We start from the raw sequence: 20,951 nt of genomic DNA, 5'->3' as shown, positions 1-20,951 counted from the left end.
ACTACATAAGAGTTCAAGGACTCCCTCCACTCAAGCATTGGCTAATGGTTAAATTGATCACTACTTCAATTATAAGACAGTGATCCCTCTGGATACCAATGGTCCTATGCTGCTAGGAAGATGACACCCTCCACTCTGCATTTCCTTTCTGCGTTCAGCTCTCACTTTGTAACTGCTTTGGGACAGGCCCCATTTCCATTTGATATCATGTGCAGCACTATGAACAATGTCCCTGGATTAGCAAATCGGCTTAGATTTGCAAAGTTCCCTAAGGATTTTGTTATTTGATTGATATTAAAAGGAGTGGCCAGGTGGCTGTTACAAAGGACTCCGCTTATTTGCTTGGAAAGCAAGTCATTCAAGGAAAGGTGATGCCTCTGAATGCCAACGTGCAGTCAGTCTCTCGTGTAGATGCGGCCAAGGGTGATCTAGGACTAGCTATGCCTACTACTATGGGTATTTTCCATGATTCTGGGCTTTGCTGTTTGCCACATGGGGCCAGGAGCAATTTTCCCCTTCCCACTGCTACATGTGTCAGGGGTCTTTTTGAAGTCTTCCTCAGATGCATTGGGTGTTGGCTGCAGCCACGGCTGGGGATTTGGACTGGGGTCTGCCAGTGCTCATGCTAGGACTTAAACCCAGAGGTTCCTGGCTGGAGCATCTTGCCCCACTGCTCAGGGTCAGACTGATACCCATATTTGGGGTCAGGAAGGATTTTTACCCCATAATAAGATTGGTATGGGCTGTGGGGATTTTTGCTTTCCTCCGGAGCGGGGGTAGGGAGGTGGGAGTTGGGAATGACCCTCCTCCTCGGATCTCTTGAGCATATTTTAATAACCTGTGCAGCAGCAGGATATTGGCTGCATGTTTCCCTTGCTTTACCTGTGACAGATTAGGTTGTCATGTCTTGTAGCTGTGTCAGGGTTGATTATAATTTTGCTAATAGGTTAGACAATGGATTTGAATAAGATAACTTGGATAGGGATGTTCCTGCCTTAGGCAGGTGGTTAAACTTGATGACTTCTGGGGCTCCTTTCCAGTTCTACTTCTCTATGATTCGGGGTCAGGGAGTCCTTGAGACAGGTAGCATTGTCTAAGGACAAGACCCCTTTAAGAACTGACATCTGCAAGGAGTAGAGGAGACAGAAAGCAGCTGGGAAAGGGTCTAGTGGTTTTCAGCAAAGGCTGGAAGAGCACAGCTGAAGATGACCCCTCCCAAGGGTGATACTGGAGAAGACACCTGGGGATTAGGCTCTGAACCCTGCAGCCTAAGCATGGAAAGAACATTGCTTGTGATACTTTCTGATCATATAGTTGATGAATATGTCTGTGCACTAAATGAAGGGCCTGGCCTGACTTCAGGCTGTGGCATTAGTTCTTCACGTGCTGGGGAAGACAGGACAGCAACCTATGGTGGCTTGGAAAATCCCATCCATGAAGCATAATCACCCAGTGGCTATTTCAGCATTGGCCTCCTGCTTTCTTTGGGATCCTGTGTGTGTGTCACAGCAGCAGGACAGACAGACTGCAGTGCCAATTCTGGGCAGCAGCCTATGCCTATCAGTTCAAAACACACACAAACACAACCGGCCTGTCACCTCCACACTGTCCTCAGGACTCCTTGCTCCCGGAGGCTGGCTTGCCAGGCATGGAGCGCTGCTGCTGCTCTGGGCACATCTTTCCCTGAGGACCCAGGGGACCAGTACAGATGGTTCAAATAGCATTGAATCCTCTACCCTGCTGCCTCACTCAGATCCCAGGTGGGACAGAGTTTACCCTGCAAGGACCACCGCCTCAGGCAGCCTAGACATATGCTGAGATGCCTGAAGCAACGTTGTCAGAAGTCCCCACATACTAATTTCAAGGGTGACTGAGGTACTCAAAGGAGAGTAAGTTCTACTGCTTTCCTGTGAACCTCAGTTCCTACATGCCTACATCAGTGCTGAAAATGGCACTTGGGCTCCCAAATCACTTCAGCATCTTTGAACACATCACCCCTAGACTCTCTGATTTGCAGAACACCCACACAATCCCCTGTCTAAGAGTCTGGAAGCATCTCCTTTCTCATAAACACCCATCCCATTTCCTGTGCTTGGACCTGGAGCAGGGACCTCTGGTTTTAAAAACAATAATTCCAGCACTTGAATTAAAAGCAAGTCTTCTCCAGTCAGTCCTTCCATAGGAATAAAGAGTATCCCAGCCCTTTGGCCCCAGAATGGGTAAGATCACCATATACTTCCCAAATGAACCATTACACCAGGGATATTTATGGGGAGTTGAGATGATGTTTCTGAGAAAGGTTGCAGTCTGCCAGTGGGATTGTTTCTATTGTTACTGCTGGAGCAGGGACTCTGATCTGAGTACTTCACCTTTGCCTCCCAGATGCCTGTACACATACATTCACCTTCCCCCTCCCTATCCCTCTCACCTGAGTTTTGTTCCAGCTTCCTTGGACTGGTAGATGTCACAGGTGTGCAGGGGGCCTGTATGGTTGGCAGCTTGGCACAGGGCTTTGTGGAACTGGAACTGCAGGATGAAGCTCACAAAGTATCTGCAAAGAAAGCAGGTGTCACAGCATGGGAAACTAAGAGATGGGCCCCAAGAGTGACTGCAGCTGTCTGCCTCTGGGAGAAGGTGCCAGCCCCTGACAAAGTACGTCTGGGGGTTGTGATGCCCTTCCCTATCATCAGCATTTTCTCATCTTTTAAATCACTCTGAGCAACAAAGAGCCCTCATAGGGTTGGCTCAGCAGCCTGATGAGACCGCTGATCTTTGAGCTTGAACAGTGGGTTTTGCTTTGATGAAAGGAGTGAAATGAGGGCACTTGGGCCAGAGGCAGGTGCTGCATGCATTTCACAGGCTCAGTCCTGTATTGTCCTTTAGTCCCTGCCCTTGCAGACCTGGGCTCCTCACACAACCCTGTCCTGCACCCCAGCAATAACCCATGGCCTTCCCCTGCCCTTGCATACCCTGCCCATGCTGTGCTCTGGTTCTGACAGTAATGTCAATGTTGCCACTTGCAGCTCTCCTACCTGATGTAGGGTGTGTTGGCAGGGATATGATACTTTGCACCAGGATCAAAGTTGGTTTCATTCCTTGCAATAGGAGGACATATTCCCTGATATTTTGTTCTGTAAATAAAGGGAGGAGAGTGAGGGGGGAATAATGAGTATTTGCATGAGGCAGAAAGAAGGCAACAGATACATCAATGGTTAATGAGTGCTGAGTATAGAAGGGTGACAGGGAAGGAAAGGGGAACACAATGGAGACAAGCTTATGCATATCTAGGTAGGAAGTCATAGCACATAGTTCCACCTCTCCTTCCACATGCTGTCTAGCTTTCTATCTATCCATCTGCCCATAGATCTACCCACTTCTCTATCTGCACATAGAGACATCCTAAACCTGTCAGTCTATCCACCCGCCAACCAACATATCAGGCTATCACATACATACCCATGTATCTATCCATTCACATACACATCCATTTGTTCAATCAGCTGCCCATCCACCCACCGACCCAGACCAAGGATGAGCTGTCTTGTGTGTCTTCTGATATTCCCAAATCCTGCAACACAGATTTGGTCACAGGTCTTTCCACTTCCAGTCCCAGCCAGGCATCAGGAGAGCTGGGGCAGTCATACAAGTTGGCCAAAGGTGATGCCACCCTGAAAGGGCTTGGTGTGAGGTCTGGGGCAGTGCCTTGTCTTCTCCAGACAGGTTTGTTCCTGCTCCTATGTTCTATGAGGAAATGTTACTGGTGTTGATTTTATTTACTCCATCTCACATCAGGGAAGAGAGTGAAGAGACATGGGCAGCTCAGAGGGTATCACAGCCTGTTTTCACTGCTCACCTTTCAAATAATCAGCAGCACAAAGCTTGTCCTATTCACATATTTGTGCACATCTGAGTGCTCATACATGGCACACTCACCAAACACACATGTATATGCATGCATGTCTAATATACATGCATGCCTATCATACACACACCAAACAACCTTGAGGTAAACAGACTATTCCAACTTTTCTCTGAGCCTAACCTGCATAAAATGAACAGTTCCAAACAGGAGATTTTACCACACCTTTAACTCTCCTATGAAATATGAACTTTCATTTCTTCCTAGGAGAACTTTATAATCTTTTCTCCTATGCCTGAGAAGGGTGCTTGTGCCCAAAAGTTTGCAATTAAAGATTTTGTTTGTTGTTGCAAAAATCTAGTTGGTGTAATAAAAGATATCCCCTCTACCATGAGTTCTGATTCCTTTTGTCTCTAAGACCAATACAGCTACAACCTGGATACATATCATGCACATACATATGCATGCATACTCAGAAACCCCATGCACATAGGTAGATACCTGAACAATATACATGTGCAAATGAACACACATATAAGCATGCACTGTACATTCCTCTGGACACAAAAGTGCTTGGACACACTTGTGCACTCATGCATGCACACACAACAAATACACACACACAGCATGGTCCCATTTACCTCAGGTACCACCAGTCATAGTTGTAGCGGTTTGGTGAGGTACGCCCACTGAAGACGTTCCAGCGCCACTGGTCAATAAGGTACCCAAAGGGCAGGAAGGCAATCTTCTCCAGGGCCATTTTCAGCAGATAATTGATGTCATTCTCTACAAGAACATCAGAGTTTAATCATGTCAGGAAAGGGGCTTTGCTAAAGGCAGGCTTTTATCCAGGCTTCCCGGAGAGAGCACCCAGCTGCCCCATGGCAACTCAGAGCTCGTCAGGGCTTCCCCTTGGACAAGGAGTGCAGGCTCTGTAACTAAGACTCAGGGTTTGACATGCCCCTTTCTATCACTAATGGGGGCACTAGATGCTCCTTTTAGCTGGCCTGGATTTATGGTGGGAAAAGCAATTAACATGGACCTGGCCCCTTCCAGCTGTGGTAGTGGTTCATGCCCATTTTCCATTTGTGTAAGAAACAGGGCACACGGCATAGATATAGGGAACCAAGCCATATATGTCTACAGTAGAGGTGGATAAACTATGGCCCACTAAGGGATTTTGTCCAGCCTGCGGAGGGTCCCATGGTCCCATCTGGCCTAAATGCAAGGGACAGCCCTGGAAGAGACATGCAGCTGTTCCTGCTATCATCAGACACATGGCAGGGTAGGGGCAGCACGGTGACCAGACTCTGCTTCCTGGTAGCCCCAGTGGTGGCTCCTTCTGGCTGCTACTGCTAGTGTCTCTGCCACTCCCAGACTTGGCCCTACTGCCTGGGCACCCTGGTCCATCTGCCCCACACCTACCACCAGGGGCACCGGATACAGTGGGTGGGAAAGGTCTCCATGGAAACCTGCTGAGACCCCTCCAGATAGGATGCACTCGGCTGGGTAGATGGGATGGGGCCATCGGTTGGTGAGAAGTGGCATCCAAAAGTAGGATGGGTGGGCCAGGGCAGGGGCCAGGATCAAAGGGCAGTGACAGAGCAGGGCTGGGGCCCAGGGCAGAGCCACGATCCACTCCCTGCACACTCCTGCCCCTCAGGGAGTGGACTGGGGCTCTGCCCCATGATCCATCCCTGGCCCCTGCCCACCTGTCCCATTCCTAGATGCTGTTCCTTGCCCTCCCACAGCGCCATCCCATCCACTGGGTGTAGGGCTGACAGGTCTGGGTCAGTTAGTATTAATTAATCAACAGCTCACCCAAATTCCTAAAGTGTCTCTCCAGCCAAAATAATTGCCCACTCCTGTGTGGCAGGTGGTTCTATGGTGCTTCATGTCAAAAGGCCATATCCAGGTCCCACAAAGTTCAGCAGAATGAGCACAAAGTTAACAACTTAGAAAACACCAGGGATCCCTCACAGGTCACTAATCTGACAGCACTGTGGATGGTCACTGCCCTCCAGAAAGAGCCAAGTAAGCAGGGTAACATCTCCCCTTCTGGGGCATAACAACCATATGGGATATTTCCTTCCCACCCCCACTATGCAGCCATAGAGGACAACGTCCCAGAGGAGCCAGCCCAAGGCTGTAGTTGGTAGCAGCAGATGAAGAAACAGCCAAGAGACTCTGGCCATTCAGGAAAAACAGCCTACAGTTAGACAGGACCTCCTCAGCTTTGGGCTGAGCAGTCATGTGCTCCAACCCTCCCACTTCTCCCTTCACAGTCCCTTCACTCCAAGTCTACCCCTTTGCTCCTCTTCTCCCCTTCGCTGTTCCATCTCCCTTTCCTTTCCATTAAGTCTGGGGTGTCAAACATACGGTCTATGGGCTGGATCTGGTCCAGAAAGCTGTATGCTCTGGCCCATGGATCTCTGAACTAATCCCATGTGCCGCATGGGACACGCACTGGCATGCAGCACAGGAGGTCCGTCCAGGGCATGTGCTGCATATGGCACCTGCACAGGACTGGCTCTCTGTGCTGGCTCTAGGGCCAATCTGGATCAGGCTGTGCCAGTGCCAGTGCACAAGGCTGGACCTGTGGGGCACCACATGTAGTGTGCACCTCATGGTGGTGCAGTGAGTCCAGTCTGCAAACCATGTGCAGCAAGCACTGACCCCAGGGCTTGTGTGTGGGCTGGACTTGGCACTGCATGTGGCACAAGGCATGGACTCTGGATAGGTTCATCCTTCCTTCTCACTAGTGAAATGTTATCAGCATTGCTTCTGTTTACTGCATCTCACATTGGGGCAAAGAATGAAGAGACATGGGCAACTCCTGGGGTTACACACAGATAGCCTGAAGCCTGATCTGGACTGGTCCCAGAGACAGCAAGCAGGGCCAGTCTGGTGGGGTGCTGCACACAGTCTATGCTCCAGATCTCCTGTGCTGTGTGTACGTTACATGCACAGCAGGCCCTGGAGGGGACTGTCATGTGCTGCATGTGGCTCACAGGCTGATCCTGGCACTGTGGGTGCTGCATGTGGGCCTGCAGACAGGCCCAGTGACCCTCAACTAGCTCATGGGGCCAAATGAGTTTGACATTAGGGCTGTGCGAAATGGCACCGTGCTGTTTCGACTTGCATTTTGATGTTTCAACAGAACAGCGTTTCGTTTTGAATTTTGTTTCAATTTGAAACTGCTGTTCTGTTTTGTTTCGTCAAAACAGTTTCACTGTTTCAACACTGTTTTGACGTTTCGCCCACAGGCTATAATGGGGAAGCTTGAAACAGCCTATAACTTTGTCATTTCTGCACTGATTTGGATGAAAATTGCAGGAATGGTAGCCCCTTCTGAGGACATGAAGCATGCCAAGTGACAAGGAGACAGGTTTAGGGGATTCAGGGAAAATTCACCTCAAAGTCTTGAAAGCAAAAAACTCATGTCACATGTATGTGTTAAGCCATAGTGGGGTCAAAACTACAGACATGCTAGCCCCTCCTAAGGCCATGAAGCCTGCCAGCCTTCAAGGAGATAGGTGCAGGGGTTCTGGGGCCCTGCACTTCTGGCTGCTGACAGGCAAAACTTGTGTCATGGGTGCTTGTGGGACTGTGTCTGTCTTGGGGCACAGGGGGGGTGAAAACTGCAGGCTGGCTAGGCCCTGCTGTGGCCACAAAGCCTGCCAGCTGTCAAGGAAACTGATACAGGGGGAGTCTGGGTTCTGGGGCCCTGCACCTCTAGGTGCTGACAGGCAAAACTCATGACATGGGTGGATGACACTGTGTGTGTGTTAAGGTGCAACCTCACTCAACTGACCCCAAGGCAGAAAGCAGGGCAGTTCAAACAATGCTGCCTTTTATGCAGTTTTTCCATCCCTCCTCCAGAGCACTGGGATTGGAAGGGACCTCAGGGAAGGATGACAGTCGCTGGCCAGCTACACAGTCAATAATAAGAGCACTCTTTCCCCTCTCTTCCCGCTCCCTCTCCTTACTTTAGTTTCTGTTTTCCTGCAGGCAAGCCCAGCCTGAGCTTTGAAACTCAAAATATTTGAAAATTTCAAATTTTCATGTTGTTTCATGTTGTTTTGAGGCTGTTTTGAAGCTCTCTGTTTTGTTTCCATTTTGCTGTTTTGAGCTTGAAACAAGTTGAAACAGCATCGAAATAAAACTGCTGGTCAAATTTTGCACAGCTCTATTTGAGTTCCCTATACTAAGCCAATCCCATCCTAACTAACCCCCCTCCAAAAATAGCCATGGCTCTAATGTGCCATTTGCTGATTACCCAGTTCACTCTGCTTGTGTGTTCTCCTCCTGCCCTCCCCATCCCCACTGAAGCCATAGGTTTCTTGAGTGGAGAGGGGTGGGGAAGCAGGGCAGGGACCACCAGCGACTGTGTTTAAGCAGTTCCAACCTGATGGCATCAATCTATCATCACTCCCAGAATAAACACTTGTCATAGTCACTGGATCCTAGAAATGGTCCTCTCTTTGCAAAGAAGCCACAGCTCACAGTATCAGTTTGCAAATGCGTTTGGCTCAATCTACTCTGGTTTGGCTCCACATGTGAGCTGGTAAAACCCAGCTCTGGGATGGATCCTCTCCAACCTGGCAATCTCCCAGCAGGAATTAGTTCCTTCTGCTTGCCTTGTGCTGCAGAGGTATCCTGCCAAGCTCTGCTGAATGTGAATGGTGCCATCAAGCCCCACCCTGGGAGCTGGCATCTCCTTGGGGGTGGGATTAATTGGCTGCCAAGGACTTCCAGCCCCAAAAGAGCCTTTCACAAGGGAATTTTCTGTTCTCTTGCCAGCAAAGGGAAGGGAAGGGAGAAATCCCTATCCCCCTCCTCATCCCCAGTTTAACGGGACTCAGATAATCTTGCTGGGTGAGTGAAAATCCTGCCAATGTGTAATGATCTCAGAGTGCAGAGAGGGTGGGATGGGACAGCCAGGAGTACGATGCCAGCTGGAACCCCTCCTCCCTGGAGCCTCAGATGCAACTAGGTGTCAGAGTCAGAGGTAGCAGCATGGCTTTCTCAAGCCAACAGAACCCCATTACCCCCATACACCATGAAGAAGGAGAGAGAGACCTGTGCAGGACAGGCTCAGGGTTCAGGGCACTATCCTTAAATACAGGAAACCCAAGTGCCATTCCCTGCCATAGGGGTATAGGTTGTAGCTGTGATGGTCTAAGGACATAAGCAAACAAGGTTCTTTGGGTTTTAACTATTTGGGTTGGTTTAATAAAAGATCAGATTTACTCAAAGAACCTTGTCTGCCTATTCCCTGTCATAGACAACTAGGGTCACCTTGGGCACAGCACTTGGGCAGACAGTTTCCACAGGCATTCAGGCACCCAGTTCCCATTGAGACCTCAAAGCAAACCCAGTGAGGGTGCTTGCTCTGTAGAGCATCCTTTAGCCCAAAGGTCTCATCCCAAGCTGCAGTCACTTCTTCAGGCACTGTCCTCTCCTTCCCTCTAGTCCACAGAAGGAGCCCAGTTTCCTTTGTGCACTGTGTCTGTCACCTGTGGCTAGGGGTAGTCCTTGTACCTGTATCCTGGACGACCTGGTCAAGGAGCCCGATCTTCTTGAGGTGGCTGGGCGTGGAGACTGACAAGCCCATAACGTCGCCAATGGCCTCATGGAAGCCAGGGTTGGCTCCACTGCGGAAGGTGACAGGCTGGTCCTTGTACTGCAGATAGTACTCAACATGCCCCATTTCATGATGCACGGTGAAGAGCTGCTCCATGGTGACTGTGGTGCACTGCTTTATCCTGCATGGCAGGGGGTGGGGTGTGAGCTGGAGCAGAGTCCTGCCTACACATATCCCTTGCACTGGTGAGCACAGGGGCTGCCAGCTCTCCCTTGCTGGGATGCACTCAGCTCCTGAGGCTGCTTTCCCCCTCTGAGGGGGGAAGGGAGGCCTGAAAGAAGAGAGCCCCCTCTCCCCTGCCCCCCCCCAGTTTGATAGGAAGAAGAACAGCCATGTATTGCTGTCTAGCATCCCCTAGGTATTGGATAATCAAAGCAGCACCAAGGGATGGTGCACTGGGGAAATGTGCACAATGAGACCTCCTGTAAGTGCATGGAGTAGGGGAGGTGGGGAGGTGGCAAGGGCTTCTACATCTGAGGGGACGATTTCCTGACCAGCCTGGGGAGGCAGCTAACTTCTGTCTCATTGCTGTGTTAGGGTGATGGGGCACAACAGCACACACAGAAAATGGAAACCAGGGGGCACAGAGGGCTGTTTTTATGGATGTGTGCCAGTGCTGATATGGCTACTCTTACCTCCCCCTGTCTGCTTCTGCCAGGTCCTACTGGGGGGGGCGGGCCACGTGCATAGCACAAAGGGACCATCAGCACCCTGCTTCCACAGGCCATGTCCCACGCACCTAAAATCCTTGCGGTTGTAGAAGTCCCAGGCTGAGGCATGGCATACCACCTCCTGCCCATCCGTTGGCTTCTCCAGCATGGAGTGGGCCCAGAACTCCGGGGGCATCCCCAGAAGTCCCAGGGAAGTGAAGAACTCCTCCGAGACGTGGAACATGTGTGTGGCGTTCCAGTTCTGTGCAGGCAGAGACCAGAGGAGGCTGCTGTTATGAGGGCTAACCAGAGGCTGCCCACCTTGGGCCAGTCACATAGCAAGTGCTCGTGTGGCAAGAGGCCACGTTCTGCCTTTGGAGAGAGTTGCTAGAGAGTAGGCTTAGACTAGATATCAGGAGGCGCTACTTCACGGTCAGGGCGGCTAGGATCTGGAACCAACTTCCAAGGGAAGTGGTGCTGGCTCCTACCCTGGGGGTCTTTAAGGGGAGGCTGGATGTCTACCTGGCTGGGGTCATTTGAGCCCAGTTTTCTCTCCTGCCCAGGGCAGGGGGTCGGACTTGAAGATCTACTAGGTCCCTTCCAACCCTACTTCTATGAGTCATGGCCAGGTTAAGAATGGAGGCCTCCACTTATCCCACCTATATGGACTATGCAGGCAGCTCTTGATATTGACCTGGCCACAGCTCTAGTGGCAGCTCCTCAGGGAGAACACCTTTGGTGAAGATGGTGCAGTACACAAAGGTAGGGCCATCCTGGGGGTGGCTGATCTCTCAGCTGGACATTAGCCATTCCCACTAGCCTGGCATCTTAGGTGCAGGTGCAGACCAGGCAGGACAGCAGAGAACTAGGCCAATGAGTGTTGACTGTTAGATCTGCTCCTCCTCTCCCCATGGTCACTGTGCTCAGAGGGCCCAGCCTGGGCTCTGTCATCACTCAGCAGGGAAGGGATCAGTAGGCTGCTTCTCTGTTGTTTCCCTCCTTCCTCAGCCATTCCCAGCTCTGCTCCCTGCACTAAGGACCAGACCTATAAGCTCTGTAGAAGAATCCTCTGCAACTACGAATGGCTGCACACTTGGCACCGGATCGTTTCTCTTGTTGCAGCCCAATTTGATTTGGAAGAAGCAGTGGCCAGGATTGTGTTGGTTCTATGTCCCAGCTCCTGGGAGCCTTGCAGTCTACTTATAAGGGAACCCTCATCTTCCCCTCTGTTTCTTTCATCCTTCTGGCCTGAATGGTCTGTGAATCTGTTTCCTTTTTTCATGTCCTCTTCTTCCTTCTCTTGCTTTATTCTGTTCTGTATCCCTGGTAGATGTGAGCCTATTTCCATGGGTTGCAGCAGAGTCACATCCTTACACCAGGGAGGAATCTGACTCTCTCTATTCTGTCTGCTCGCACCAAGCATTTTACTTCTCCTGGACCTTGTTCAAGTAATTAAAGTGGGACTTGAAGGCAGGTTCATCCTGACAATGTCTGCACCACCCTGTCCCTTCCCTGCATAAACTGGACTCTCCCAGGGCTCATCCAGACTTGGGGGCTGTTGCCACTCAGAATGGTTCTTGGAGAAGAAGTGACCACACAAATAATGGTCCTTGAAGCATCTGCTTCTCCTGGAGCTGGCTGTGTCACTGGCATGGAGCCCCTGGTCTATAAGGACTTTTATGCACCTAAATGCAGGCTCTACAGCCAGCCCTGCACTTCAGCAGAGTTAGAAGACCATTTCTATAACCTCAGCCCCTTCTCCTCCCCAGGCCAGCCCTCCCTACTTGTGTGGCTTTGGGAGTCAGGATACTGCTGTCTTTCAGCCACTTATGGCTTCCCCATTCTCAGCTTCTCCACTGCTCAAGGCACAGATTGGGTGTGTTTACACGAGATGCTAACTGCACAGTAGCCTAATAACACTGCACAGTAGCATGCCAGTCAAAACCTGTACTAATATGCTACGGCACAGTTAGTGTCACTAAAAGGCCACGTGCCAGCATTACTGCGCAGTAACACCAGCCACTGCACATTGATTTAGTACTTGGTTATGCAAGTACTAAACTTAATGTGCAGTAATTATGGCACATTAATGAATGTGTAGACATACCCATTGAATCAAATGATTCTCAGCTGCAAGCTACACTTCCTCCTTTGCCACTACCACTAAGCCAGTGATCCTGGGGTGCTTTGAGATCCTTTCAGGAGTGCTGTGGGGTGCCATGAAAAGTCAGCACTGTTAAGTGTGCAGACATGATTCACAAGATAAACCCAGAGTTTTCAAATAGGAATCAAGAGTGTTAAAACCATTCTGCCTGCTTTGGTCTTTCTAAGTCCCTTGTTACAGAAGAACTGCTCTATAAAAACTAAGAGCTGGTATTCTCTGAGAGGTGCTTCAAGTCTGAAAAGGTTGAGAACCATTGCTCTAGCCCCTTGGTTTGACAATTCAGTGCCCTCCTCTGCAGCACTGCTTTGCCCGTGCTATTTTATCCTGCAAGGTGGTAGGCACATGCAGTTAGCACAAGGCATGAGCAATGAATTTAAACACCTCAGGCAACCTGTGGGCTGGGGAGCATCCCTGCTCATTGCTATGGGCAATACTGAGCAAGGCAGCCTATAGATGGCAGGGAGGCCTCTCATTGCCTGCCTGTTGATTTGCATATCACTACTCACAATCCTTAGAGCTGCTGCTATAGCTGCTGCCCAAGTCCTGTGTCAGGCTTGTGGGCAAGGTAATAAACAGAGACAACAAAGAGCACCCAGTTACTTACTTTCTGATTCATGGTGTTTGTGACGTCCAGGTTGGGCTTGTTTGGGTAGGGGACCATCATGTCATAGATGTTGTTCCACTGCTGAGCCCACATGTTGCCTGGAGAAAAAACAGCCACAACTCAGGGACTTGGGAAAGCAGGCAGGTGCTTGGCCTATTCATAAAACAGTGGATGTTTTCTGATGGAGGGGAGGGGCCCATGAACATGCTTTGGGAAGTGCCCTGCAGGGCTGCTTAGAACCTCTAGCCCCATGTGAGCCCTCTGGGCACCACAAGGGAGACACTTGGCAGGAGGACCCACAGGTCTCCTCTGGGAGAAGGGATGGGTTTAGATCTTCTCTTTTCTTGATTATTTTAAGCAGTTGCTCTTTTTTGGGTTTTTTTGGCAGGGGGTGGAAACATTGGAATAGGAGTTTCTGCCCATGAGTCACTGTGTGTGCTAAAGCAAGGCACTTCCCCTCTCTGTATTCAGTGCCCATGTCTGTAGGGATGGAATAGTGACTGTCTGCCAGGAAAGCTGGGAGGCTAAAGTGAAAAGTGTGGCTTGTCTTTAGATGATCAGCACTGTGGAGGTGTGAAGTGTTAGTGCCAGCAGATGGGGAGGGGATTGCATACTTTCCATTAAGATTTACTCAGCAATGGAATTTCCCATCCTTGCCCTGCCCTTTGCAGAGATGCCTGTGAACTGATGTAGCCAGCATCAAGAGGGTCCAGAGGAGGGCCACTCGCATGATCTGGGGACAGCAGGGCAGACCCTATGAGGAGAGGCTACGGGACCTGAACCTGTTCAGCCTCCACAAGAGAAGGCTGAGAGGGGACCTGGTGGCTGTCTGTAAACTTACTTGGGGGACCAGCGGGGAATGGGGGAGACCCTGTTCCCCCCGAGCACCTCTGAGAGTAACAAGGAATATGGCCATAAGTTGTTTGAGAGTATATTCAGGCTGGACATTAGAAGGCGCTACTTCACTGTCAGGGTGGCTAGGATCTGGAACCAACTTCCAAGGAAAGTGGTGCTGGCTCCTACCCTGGGGTCTTTAAGAGGAGGCTTGATGATTACCTAGCTGGGGTCATATAAGCACAGTATTCTCTCCTGCCCAGGGCAGGGGGTCGGACTTGAAGATCTACTTAGGTCCCTTCCAACCCTACCAACTATGAAACTATGAATCTATGAACTCCAGGAGCTCCTGCAGGCACTGTGGCTCATTTTGCAATGGTGGGAAGTGCAAAAGTCAGAGCACAGCTCCTCAACTCTGCTGTGCCCCCAGAAAGGACACAGTGGGTCTTTGGGTTTCATTGCATGCCCTATGGAGGAAGGGGAATTTCCCCAGGTGGAACAAGTGCAGAATATATGACCCCCCATTCCCATTGTCTCCTTCAAGTGGTGGATTTGACTTCTGCATCAGAGACCTCTTCCAGGGGTACAGCATTCTGTGCATATACAGAAGCAAGCTAAGTCCACTGGACCATATGAGCCATGATCTATGCTTGTGTTGAGGCTGCCTCTAGACCAGCCAGTTGTCAGTGAGCACCTGGTCATGCTGGCTGGGGAGTCAAAGACAGGTGGATGTAATGCTGAATGGTTCCCTCTCTTGCATGCCCTTAACTACAGAAGCTGGGAGAGACTTCACCACACCCACCCAATGAGCTGCTAGGCTTGGGTAGGCCTTTTACCCCTTTTTAAAGCAAATAGTCTGCAGTTGCCTGTCCCAATCCCCTTCTCCAACTTTCACAATCCCCTGTTCCTCACCTCATGGCAATCCCACAATTCCCCTCTCACAGCCAGAACTGAGTTGCATACTGGCACAGCTATTTCCTTTACATGCTGGAACAGGAGGGGGAGAGACCCTCCCCAAGGGGAAGGACACTTCACTTACCCAGCAAATGGGCAGGGATGGGTCCCTTGAGGTTGATGTACTTGGCACCATAGCGGTCATACAGCTTCCTCCTGACAAAAGCGTGCAGGTTCAGGTAGAGGGGCTCCAGCTGATGGTAGAGTTGTTCCAGATCATCCTCAAAAGTGGGTGAGTCATACCAGGAGCGCCAATAAGCACCAGTGTCTGCAAAATCTAGCCATAGAGAGCACAGAGCCAACAGCTGTGAGTCTTGTACCTGGGCTGCAGTTTGGAGGGCATCCTCCCCAGTTTTTCCACTGGGGGGCTTGGCTGCCCTCCAACAGGCTGCATAAAGTGTAGAAAGTACCTCCCCTCCCCACAACTCCCAGCACCAGTTAACTCCCAGCTGGGGCCTATAACAGAGATCCCTAGCCCTGTTACAGAGAAGAGAAGGCCAGGTAAGAAAAAGTAGCGGGATACCTTTAAAACTAGAACATTTTCTGGGATGACTGTCTGCAGCAGTGACAATGCATAGAGGGTGCATGGGGGTGCATGTACACACCCTGACGGCTGTGCTTGTGACTTAGGCAATGGGCAGAAGGGGCAAGTGGAAACATCGGTGCCCTCCATGCAAGCACTGGCTGATTGCTGCGCCTGCTGCAGCCTTTTTTGGGAGCAACTGCAGTGATCAGCCAGCGCTTGCTCCCAGAAGCAGCTGCAGCCCCTCCCAGAAGTGGCTTAAGTGAGCACAGCAATTGGCAACAGCAAATGGCCATCATGGGATTAGTCCCTACCCTGGTCAGTGGGACTGGTTGCAGCGGGGGCACATGCTCCCCTGATTAAGGTGGCATCTGTTTACCGAGGCACCCCAGGGGAAGAAAAGAAACAATGGGCACAAACTAGTTGAAGATCACTTCAGATTGGACATAAGGAAAAACTTCTTTACAATTCGAATGCCAAGGATCTAGAACAGATTCCCCCCAGAGGTGATACAGTCACCCACCCTGGAAATCTTCAAAAATTGTCTTGATGCCCACCTTGCTGGGGTCATCTGACTCCAGCAGTCTTTCCTGCCCAAGTGCAGGGTGGGGCTGGCTCTTCCAGCCCGTAACATCTATGAATCTATGAAAAACTGAAGGCACCCACCTAAACAACATATTAACTATAGGCACTTATACATGTGCAATGAGACTGTTCTGACATGTTATAATTACAATTCATTGGAGCAGACTTGATTAATTGAGTCTGCTGGAGCATGGTAATTACTGTGTGCCAGCAGACTCCAGCTTTATGTGTATCAGCATCCCCACACTGAAAAATGGCAGTGGGGTTACTTTAACTAAAGCTCGTTCAATGAGTTTTAGTTAAAGCACCCCCTACCACCATTTTTCAGCATGGGGAAGCTGATACACATGACGCTATGTGTGCTTTAATTAGAGTGGGTCTTGGAGCGCACCCCCCCCAGCACATATATAAATATCTTATAACATCAAGGTGTAGCAGAAGAGAGAGAGCCAGATCAAAGGACTGGGGTAGTGGATAGGTGCTCTTCTGCCACTAGGAGGTGCTATGATCACCCCTGGAACGCACCCTGCCACAGGGCTAGGGGAGGGATCTCCAGGTGGCCTACTCTAGGGCCAGTCTGGCCAGCAGTATACCATTCTCCAAGCTATAGTGATTGCAGGCATGGGCAAACTGGGGGAGGGGACAGTTGCACCCCACCTGGGCCTGGCTGATAGAAGAGCACTGCAGGAATGGTGGGCACCTAGGCACAAGCTTGAGAAGCCCTGTGGTTCCCTTTGTTGCACCTTACCAGGCCTTACACTGAGCAGAGCCATGCTAGACCTTGCTCCATGAGTCTGAGAGGGAGTTGTCACACCTCAAGGTACAACTTTGCGGGGGGTCTTAGGAGTTACCCAGGTGTAGGTGGGATCAGAGCTAGGTCTGGTTTCACACAGTTGAACTGGCAGAGCAAGAGGTCACTCACAGCAAGGCAGTGAAAGCCTGGCCATGGTGCAGTGGTGGATAAGCATCCCTGTGGTCCACCTGGGTCAGGGCCTGGTCTCTGAGATCCCCAGCGCCAGATGCAGAGTGACCAGCACTGGACTGTCTTCTTGGCTTTTCTGGGAGGAGTCCATTGGTTTCCAGTTTACAACAGAGGGAGAGCTGAACCTCTGCAATGCTACACTCTGTGCCAGGCTTTGTAATGACTGGGGTAATCTGAAGAGGAACTTTCCCTCTTGACACCCTCCCTTCCTCCCCTGCCTCTTCTTCCCCTTCCACACACACTCTCGTAGGCTGGGGCCGATTCATGACCTTCCTGCCTAAGCACTCTGAAGACACTCACTGTCCATCCTGTAGGCTTCATTACTCAGCTTCACAAACTCCTCATACTTGGACCTCAGGGGGTTGCCAGCAGAGTTGTGCCACCCTTCCCAGGCATACAGCAGCTTCTTGTAGCTGCGGGAATTGGCCATGATGTCAGATAACTCTGAGACACAAAGAAGAACAACAAGGCAGTTAGTGAGGTTGGCTTGAGCTGCCAGACAGGGCAGCTTCTCAGGACTACACAGACCCTGATGTCACAGAGAGGCTGGAACAGAGGGAGAGCTCCGCACCGAACCTCGGGCCTCAGGCAAGGTCTCTATGGCTCGTGGGCTCAGCAGAGCATGGCCTGAGCTCAGCCTCAAGCATGTCCCAACACCGCTGGAATGGATGTGGGGGGGTGGTGTTTGCAAGCCAAATCAAGGAGTCTTGAGTCGGAGGGGGTACACATGTGCCAACAGCACGCGTGTAGCCAATTGACTTACCTAGCCAATTAAGCAATATAGCAAGGAAAAAGGGGCGTTTCCCTTTGCCCTTAGGGATCATGAGGTCTGATTGCTGTAAAATGGGGTTAGATTTTCCACAGTCCCCCTGAAGTCCAGGTGGGGACCAAGTTCCCACTGCTGTGGTGGTAGAAGGACTGGGCCAGTGGAGTCCAGCCCAATACAGCTGAGATGGCAGATCCCATACATCACAGAGTGGGGCAAGCAGGCAGCAGTATTCTGCTTTTTCAGCTCCTCCAGAAGGAGACCCATCCTACAAAAGGTTGGTTGTCCTCGCTGCCTGTTGGCTGCAACAGAGGTTGAGGGTGATGAGCCCCTGACAACCGAGTGAGGAGTTTTGAATCTCAGAGGGTGACAGCATGTAAAACCAGGCCTAATGCTCCAAGCCAGCTGGGACAAGAAAGCACCATACCTGGTTCCAATGACCAGCAGTTGGACATCTGGTGTGGAGGACACACCTTGGCAGTGGAATAGATATTGTCCATCTCACTCAAAATGGTGTTGTACTGGGGGGAGGAGGGAAAAGCTGAGGTTAGGAGTCAAAGAATGGGGACAGACCATGTGGTCACCATCAACTTGGATTCACCAAAAGATCTAAGCAGAGCCAACCTACCAACAATGTCTTGTCTTTGTGAGCATGTGGTTTTGTGGGACAGGTTGGGTGTATATATGTAGATTGGGTGGGGGTATGTGTTGGGGGGGTATGTATAAATTTGTGTGTACATCTCTTGATGGGAAAACATTGCACCTGTGTGTAGTCTTATATGTAGAATTTTGTGTGTGTCTCTTTATTAGGAGGCTATTGTAAATGCAGGTTGGTGCAAGTCCAATTTTGCTTGTGTAGTTGTACCATCCAGATCCTAGTACCATCGAAGGAGCCAATTTAGGACAGTATCCTCATTCATTTTACATGCCCATATGGCACTTATACCACCACTCAACTGCCATTTTTGGCACCAAGCACAGTCTGTGGATGTGCAAGCATCCACACAGCTACTGAGAATGGGGGGATGGCAGAGGAGAAGGGCCTGCCCATGTTTTAGCCCAGTAACCTAGAGCAAGTTTGTTCAACTGGTAGGCCATAGGCCCCTGCAGCTGCCTCTCCTGCTGCCACATGCGGAGGGGGTGGAGTGCGGTGATTGTTGCTTCCTACCAGCACTGCCTATGCAGCAGGTAGAAGAGGGCCTACACACCACACCGCCCATACAGTGCACTGGCTGGGGGCTGCATGCTGCCTGCATGGTGGTGATGGTGGGGGAATCCCAGGGGGCCATGTAGTGCCCATGTGGTGGTGGGATTCTGGTGCCCACCCCTGTAGCATGTGGCCCCCAGCCATGCCAAAGCTGGACAGCCCTGGCCTAGAGATTGTCTGGCTGATTGCCCCAGTGGGAGACTCAGGCTCTGAGCACCAGAGTGGGGTTTATACCTGTAATTTTCCTGCTTCCCAGCACAGGGTACAGATTAGGCACTGTTCATCCCTCCTTTTAAATCTGATCTGCTGGCCAGCCAAAGTATGTAGGGTCAGGAGGAAGGGCACAATCTATAGTGTGTGTGTGGTTTACAGAGACAGATTCCCTTTTGCAAGGGAGCAGGCCCTGGCTTCTAACTTTGTCCCCACTGGGGCAGAGCTTCTCCACTGCTGCTATTGATAATCCATTTCTTCCACTAACTATTAAATGCAAGGGGCAGAGTCTCAGCTTCAAAAGGAGTGCTGGCTAATTCCCAGTCATGGCCTGGTAGTTAGAGCAATGTGCTGGGAAGTAGGAGATACAGGTTCAGATTCCCACTGACTGAGTACAGAACCTAAGTCTTCTGCTTCCCGGGCAAGTGACACAACTACTTAGCTACCAGGGCTGAAACATTAGAAGATCCTCCTACTCCTCCTCTAACACCCATTAGCCTTGGATTTCAGCCCAGCTACATTTTCAGGATTTGTGCTCCTACTCCTGTATAGAGCCACATACCTGCCCAGCCAGAGCACAGCCTACTGCACGCTCCGTAGTGCAGTGAATAACATGCATGTCCACACTGCACATTGAGTAGGATCACAAAGTGCCAAAACCAGCAGCCACATGGCTAGGTGACTGCCACTTGGGTGCAGAAAGTGCCCTCAATGTTGCAGGGGTTGTTCTTAATGTGTGGGAAGCAGCAGTCTACTGGATTTTGTTAGGAGAGCAGAATCTGCCCTTGGCTCTACCACATGCCCACCAGGTGCCTCTGGGGAGTCCTTTTGATTCTTGTTTTCCATCTCTACCATATTTCATGGTGTATAAGTCTATGTGGTGTATAAGTCAACACCATATTTCGCATTTAAAAAGTTAGGATTTTCATAGATCCAGTGTATAAATCAACCCACATTTTATAATGATCCATTTGTAAAAAAAAAATCCATGTACGGTAAGTATTCTCTTATAGCGGGAAGAATTCAGAATGAACAATTGCCGCCATGATTGTTTCTGACAATGGTCTTTGTTTCCCAACAGTAATTAAGTTCATTTGGTTTTTGTTAAAATAGTGCCAAATCACAAGTTTAAAATAATAATGTATAATGATTAAAGAGAATCAATGCACTTTTACACAAAGGGAGATAAACAACAAACTTATCATAACAGGTGTGATTACGGTAACTAATTCATGTCATTAGTGCAACTGCACCTCATGCCTTATGCGTTGAAACTATCATCACTAACTTATTGCGTGATTAATTGTAACAAAACACAATTTGAATGTTGGTGGCCATTCCTTGCTTTGCTTTGGTAACTGTTTCAAAGATGAACGAACTTTGAAACACAATATTTTGTTATTTCAAAGTACTGATACAGTGTATAAGTCAAGGTGGAAATTTAAGGGTAAATATCTTGGCTTCAAATTTCAACTTATACACCATGAAATACAGTACTTCAATTGCTGTTTTTTTTTGCAGTAGGGACCGTCTTCCCTGGGAGTGTTTGCAGCACCAAATGTGATAGACTTCTGTCCTTGGCTTAACCCCTGGGCCCTCTTGTAACACTGAGCTGAGGAGGTGAAAATGCTTGAAGTGTAGGTTGTATGACAAGATGCAGACTAGGGCTGTGCAAAGCTTTGGGTGCTGATTCAATTCGGAGGAGAATCGGCCCGTTTTGGCAGCCGAATCTTGAAATCTGAATCTAATCAGGAGACCAGTAAAAAGGTCCTAATCGATTCGAAGCATCCAAATCGATTCAGAAAAGATTCAGAAATCTAGACAGTCCCCACTGGCTGCACCAGGGAGCTCGACCCGGACTCGGTGCCAGTAAGTAGGAGTGGGGGAAGGGTGGGCTGGAGGAGGCGGGAGGGGACCATGGGTGGACCCCCACCAGGCCCCATCCCCTGCCTGCTCCCCTAGCCCC

The 20,951-nt window shown here is 50.2% G+C and overlaps 1 protein-coding gene across 1 annotated transcript in view; it reads right to left on the bottom strand.

The window, feature by feature from the left end:
- ACE (angiotensin I converting enzyme) overlaps positions 1–20,951 on the bottom strand; it is a 59,388-nt gene that overhangs the window by 14,804 nt on the left and 23,633 nt on the right. The window contains exons 3-11 of the mRNA XM_090044162.1: positions 17,996–18,089; positions 17,103–17,246; positions 14,798–14,989; positions 12,925–13,022; positions 10,246–10,418; positions 9,404–9,627; positions 4,501–4,645; positions 3,033–3,131; positions 2,429–2,551 (exon numbers count right to left, since the gene is read on the bottom strand). Coding sequence (XP_089900288.1) covers positions 2,429–2,551; positions 3,033–3,131; positions 4,501–4,645; positions 9,404–9,627; positions 10,246–10,418; positions 12,925–13,022; positions 14,798–14,989; positions 17,103–17,246; positions 17,996–18,089 — 1,292 coding nt within the window. The remainder of the gene's footprint in view (positions 1–2,428; positions 2,552–3,032; positions 3,132–4,500; positions 4,646–9,403; positions 9,628–10,245; positions 10,419–12,924; positions 13,023–14,797; positions 14,990–17,102; positions 17,247–17,995; positions 18,090–20,951) is intronic.

Source organism: Crocodylus siamensis, chromosome 4 (assembly GCF_052110815.1).
Source record: "Crocodylus siamensis isolate JL-2025a chromosome 4, ASM5211081v1, whole genome shotgun sequence".
Classification (NCBI taxonomy): Eukaryota; Metazoa; Chordata; order Crocodylia; family Crocodylidae; genus Crocodylus; species Crocodylus siamensis.
This window is presented reverse-complemented; position numbering and strand designations above follow the sequence as displayed.